The sequence below is a fragment of the Rhinolophus sinicus genome, linkage group LG07 (assembly GCF_036562045.2).
Source record: "Rhinolophus sinicus isolate RSC01 linkage group LG07, ASM3656204v1, whole genome shotgun sequence".
Taxonomy (NCBI): Eukaryota; Metazoa; Chordata; class Mammalia; order Chiroptera; family Rhinolophidae; genus Rhinolophus; species Rhinolophus sinicus.
In genome coordinates, this window is record NC_133757.1 from 34,699,246 (window position 1) to 34,704,260 (window position 5,015).

At 44.1% G+C, this 5,015-nt stretch overlaps 1 protein-coding gene across 1 annotated transcript; it reads left to right on the forward strand.

Annotated features, from left to right (window-relative positions):
• The first annotated feature begins 1,634 nt into the window (after positions 1 to 1,634).
• Positions 1,635 to 4,734, forward strand: DKK1 (dickkopf WNT signaling pathway inhibitor 1). The gene is made up of 4 exons (XM_019738507.2): positions 1,635 to 2,065; positions 2,306 to 2,468; positions 3,625 to 3,768; positions 3,898 to 4,734. The coding sequence occupies exons 1-4, from the start codon at positions 1,823 to 1,825 to the stop codon at positions 4,149 to 4,151; spliced, it is 804 nt and encodes a 267-aa protein (XP_019594066.1). The 5' UTR covers positions 1,635 to 1,822; the 3' UTR covers positions 4,152 to 4,734.
• The last annotated feature ends 281 nt before the right edge of the window (positions 4,735 to 5,015 follow it).

The following is a 5,015-nucleotide window of genomic DNA, read 5'->3' on the forward strand; positions in this document are numbered from 1 at the left end:
CTCTGAAACCCAAGGAACTAGAACACAGACCACTACAAACTTTAAAAAATAAAATGTACCCATCCCTTTCTTAACTTTAGATTATTCCACTTCAAGACTATCTATCACTGGCTATACTTGGTCATGGTCCCAGTCATGGATGTAGTAGGTCAGTGTATAATTTTAAATCCCGTAGAAGTCAGGAAGGAGAAAATAAATATATACGACAGTGATTATTCAATCTTCTCTTCCTTTTCTAAACGGGTATAGCAGTTCTCCATTTTCTGACATTTACCTATCAAACTGTTTTTAAAAGAATCGTATACATTGCTTACCTTTTATTATGACCGTAATTAGAATAGTCCTCTAAATATTTGTATTCACTGTGCCCTCCCCTCAAGGGCATCAACTCTGGAGGGGGTAGCCTAATGCAGAGCACTCAGCTTCCAATGTTTTTGTTTAATAAATAAATGATTTCCAATTTATAAGCAGGAGAGCAGTCTTACACACTAGCCCTACTTTATTGTTTTTATATACTGATTCAGATGACATCAAATTCACTTTCTGATTTACTTTCAGCTTCCCTTTTCCTGAAGCTAGTCTCTTTTCTCCCGAGAGGGGGTTTTCCTGGTCCACCAAAGGTCTGACTTGGGATAAAACACAGTCGTTCTCAGGCTTTACGATATGAAATACTAATGAGGAAGTCAGGAACTAAGCCTTAAGGGTTTCTTATCTCCCTGCATTAACCCACCACTGAGAAGGGGGAACCAGCGAAGGACAACTGACCCGGCCGTTGGACCCTGTCCGCTTTTGCTCCCGCCACTTTGATCTCGCCTGTCTGCCTAATCAAGTTCATCTACTGCTGCGACTGCTCAGATTCAAAGAACAACATTAAATAGTTTGACTATCGGATGGTCATTTCCCTCTTCTCTCCACCCATGATCTAATTTCCAAACGCCAGTCTCACGCCTCCCTCTCTAAACTTCCCATCAAAAGAGAATTAGTTCTTCTTCCTTCTAACCCTCGTTTGATGTGCAAATTTCCTTCTCTTTGCACATTTTTCTCCCAGTCTCGGCGGGAGGGAGTGTGGAAGAAGGAAGAGGGGAGGAATTCAGCGAACTTAAAGCCAAGCACCTCACCCCACGTCTGCAAACCGTGACTCCAAAGGGTTAATCAGCAACTTGCACTGGCCACCTGGTCCTTTTCCCGGAAAGATTTCGATACAGACTTTGAATTACTGATCGGGTTGTATTTAATACTGAATATTATTTATGTGCACAATAAATGAGTACTGGCGTTAGGGAGAGAGGAGGAGAGTGCTCTTGCAGAGAACATCACAATTCCGTTCTGAAAAGTATTTCTGATCCTGATAACCCAACCCCTACTGCAGGGCAAGGGAACCAGGGTTTCCAAAGTTCCTTCTCCTTTCCGCATTTATTAAAGTCGTCTGCTCTAAAGCTCACTGATTAGTCATCCCGAAGGTGTGCTGGACCGGTGGAACGAATGCGAATGCGCAAGGGAGGGGCGGGGTGAAGAGTGTCAAAGGCCCCCATTCAAGTACACAAACACACCCGCTCCCAGCCCCTCCCAAAGCTTTGAAATCCCATCCCAGCTTTGTTGTCTCCCCCGGAGGGGCCGGAATGCTCAGAGCCCGCAGTATAAAGGCAGTCGTGGTGGCGGTGGCGGTACAGAGCTTCATGCGTCCTGCAGTCAGGACTGTGCGAGTGCTGGAGGCTCCGGGAGCCCTCACTCCGCAGCCGCGCCAGCACGGCTTCCAGGGGATCAGGCTTGCAAAGTGACATTGCTCCTTTCTCTTTCTTTCTCTCTCTGGAGTTCTTCTGAGATGAAGGCTCTCGGGGCAGTGGGAGCTGCCCGGGTCTTGGTCGCCCTGGTAGCAGTGGCTGTTTGCGGCCACTCTCTGCTAGGAGTGAGCGCCACCTTGAACTTGGTTCTCAATTCCAACGCCATCAAGAACCTGCCCCAACCGCTGGGCGGCGCGGCGGGGCACCCAGGCTCGCCAGTCAGCGCGGCTCCGGGAATTCTGTACGTTGGAGGGAACAAGTACCAGACAGTTGACAACTACCAGGTGAGAAGGGTCTCGGGGATCTGGGAATGCTGTGACCCGAAGAGGTTTCATCTGGGGAGAAGGGTGTAAAACGAACTAGTGTGCGGTTCGGGGCGCATTTGGAACCTGCACTTGGGAGCAGTAGGTGGCAACAACTTTTGGACAGGTGGGCAGAAAAGGACTGAGATTAGTGTCTAGGTCCAGGAGTGTGGGTACTTGGATGCCTAGGTGTCTCATCTTCTCCCGGCCCCTTTCCCGCAGCCATATCCGTGCGTGGAAGACGAAGAGTGCAGCACGGATGAGTACTGCGCGAGTCCTACCCGGGGAGGGGGCACCGGAGCGCAGATTTGTCTCGCTTGCAGGAAGCGCCGAAAACGCTGCATGCGTCATGCTATGTGCTGCCCTGGAAATTACTGCAAAAACGGTGAGTTCCTTAGCTCTGTTTCGGACTCGAACTATCCCCGCCTTTGCTCACTTGTGGATAGGAGAAAACGTTCTGTGCTCTGTGAAAGCTGCGGCGCCACGTGCAAATGGGTATTCATTTAGCATGCAAGGTTCCCCTCAGATATCTTGTTAGTGTTTATCTTGGAGGAGAGGAAAGTTTAGGGGTCTTGGAGCTCTATATCTCCCTCTGTCCCTCAGTCATTTAACACAGCAACTTATCTCAGACTGGACCCCTCCATAAAAAAAAAAAAAATGTTTTGCGACAGACTTAATGTCAACTGAGAAGGAAGAGGGGGTGGGAAGAGTGGGATTATGCAGAGACCAAGGAAAGGGACATTGATGTTTAGCTACCCTGTCCGTTTTTCTTACAGTGCCTCTCTGTGCTCTGCCAGTCTAGCCTCTCCCTCATGATCCCTGATGAAACTTGTCAGCCAGAAGACAATGATTTATCTGTGCTGGCCACTCTTAAGGGAGATCTTGATACCCTAGCATCCTGGCCTCTCCATCCTCCACCTCCTGCTACCTTAAAATAAGTACTCCTTTCCCCAACCACAGATCCACTAAAATTTAATGTCTCCAAGAGGTAGACTCAGACAGCCAGGGAAGACTCCAGAAATAAACTTAAGGGTGGCAATCCTCCTTAGGACTCAGTAATACTTCAGGATGAACTAACTAGATCTCTGTAATATAGAAATTACACAGTAAAGTAACTGGTGGGTGAGATTGCAATCTTCCAGGCAGCTGGTACTGCATTTGCTTAATTTAGTGGCAGTACCCATATAGCACCAAGGGCAGAGAAGTTATTTTTAAAAAACAAATTTTAAGTGACTGATTTTCTTACCCCAACCAAGGGTGCAACTAAAATGGGCAGAAGACGCACTGTCACTACCTGTTTGGTAGGAAAGTATTTTAAATGCTATATTAGGGATGTTGTATATCACTGCACAGTGTGCACATTGATGCTTCTGTCCTGGGGGTTTTGCACTAACACTAGGAAGTTTGGCTTGTGTTTAAAAATCATGTCACTACAATCAGGTCTTTCACATTGGTGGAGGCATAACAGACTGTCCCTGTCATAGCTGTAAGGGGTAACATAGTACAGCTCAGGAGTTAATCACTATCTCCCGCTTCCTTAGGACTGTGTATGCCTTCTGATCACAATCATTTCCATCGAGGGGAAATCGAAGAAACAATTATTGAAAGCTTTGGTAATGATCACAGCACCCTGGATGGGTACCCCAGAAGAACGACACTGTCTTCAACAACGTATCATACCAAAGGTAGGTTAAGGGACCTTAAGACTCTTTCTTCCTTGTTAACACATCAGAAGTGCTTTTTGGATTACCTTCATGAAATAATGCAGGGTTAGCAGTGACACTGTACTTTTCTTATTGTCTCTTCTTTCCTAGGACAAGAAGGTTCTGTCTGTCTCCGATCATCAGATTGTGCCACAGGCCTGTGTTGTGCTAGACACTTCTGGTCAAAGATCTGTAAACCTGTCCTCAAAGAAGGTCAAGTGTGCACCAAGCACAGAAGAAAAGGCTCTCATGGGCTGGAGATATTCCAGCGTTGTTACTGTGAAGAAGGTCTGTCTTGCCAGATACAGAAAGAGCACCATCAAGCCAGTAATTCTTCTAGGCTTCACACCTGTCAGAGACTCTAAGCCAGCTGTCCAAACACAGTGGACTCCTTTATATAATATATGCTATGAAAACCTTTTGTGATTTTTGCCAGCTCTACCCTGAAGGATGTACAAATTCTGTGATTATAGTTAAGCATTCCAATAATACCTTCTGAAAATCTGGAGTGTAAGGGCTTTGTTTCTTTATGGAACTCTCCTGTCGTTGATTGCAGTAAATTACTGTGTTGTAAATTCTCAGTGTGGCACTTATCTGTAAATGCAACAAATTTTTTAATTATTTTTTCTAAAGGTGCTGCATTGTCTGTCGTTCCTCTTGTTATGTAAATTTTTGTGCACATTGATTGTTATCTTGACTCTGATAAATATTCTATATTGAATTGTAATAAATCATTTCAGCTTATACTTCCTAAATGTATAACCCTCCCCTTTTAATTCTAGAATCTAGAATGCAATGAGCTTTTGGAATGACAACTAATAGGTATCTAAAATTTATCATGAAAATATTAGCTTATTTTCTGAAATGTACTATCTCAGTGCTTGGATTATATTTATTTCTAGGCTGTGGTAGTCCCTGAAATAAAATTTTACATTTAATACCATGAAATGTTACAAGTATAGATAAATTTTGGCATTTTGACCTTAGGAGTATGTGTGTGTGTGTTCTACAGGGAGAAATGTGACATGTTTAAAGATAATCAGATAAAGATATTGCCTACATATAAGGCAATATTGATCAATTCTAGAGTAGTTTTATAGAAAAACATATTCTTCATTGACAAACTCAATCATGATGAGATTGAATTTTACATTACTACTTTCAAAAATAGTTTCCAATAAATTAATATCTGCCCAAATGGTTAATAACCATTGAGCAACAAAGGAAAT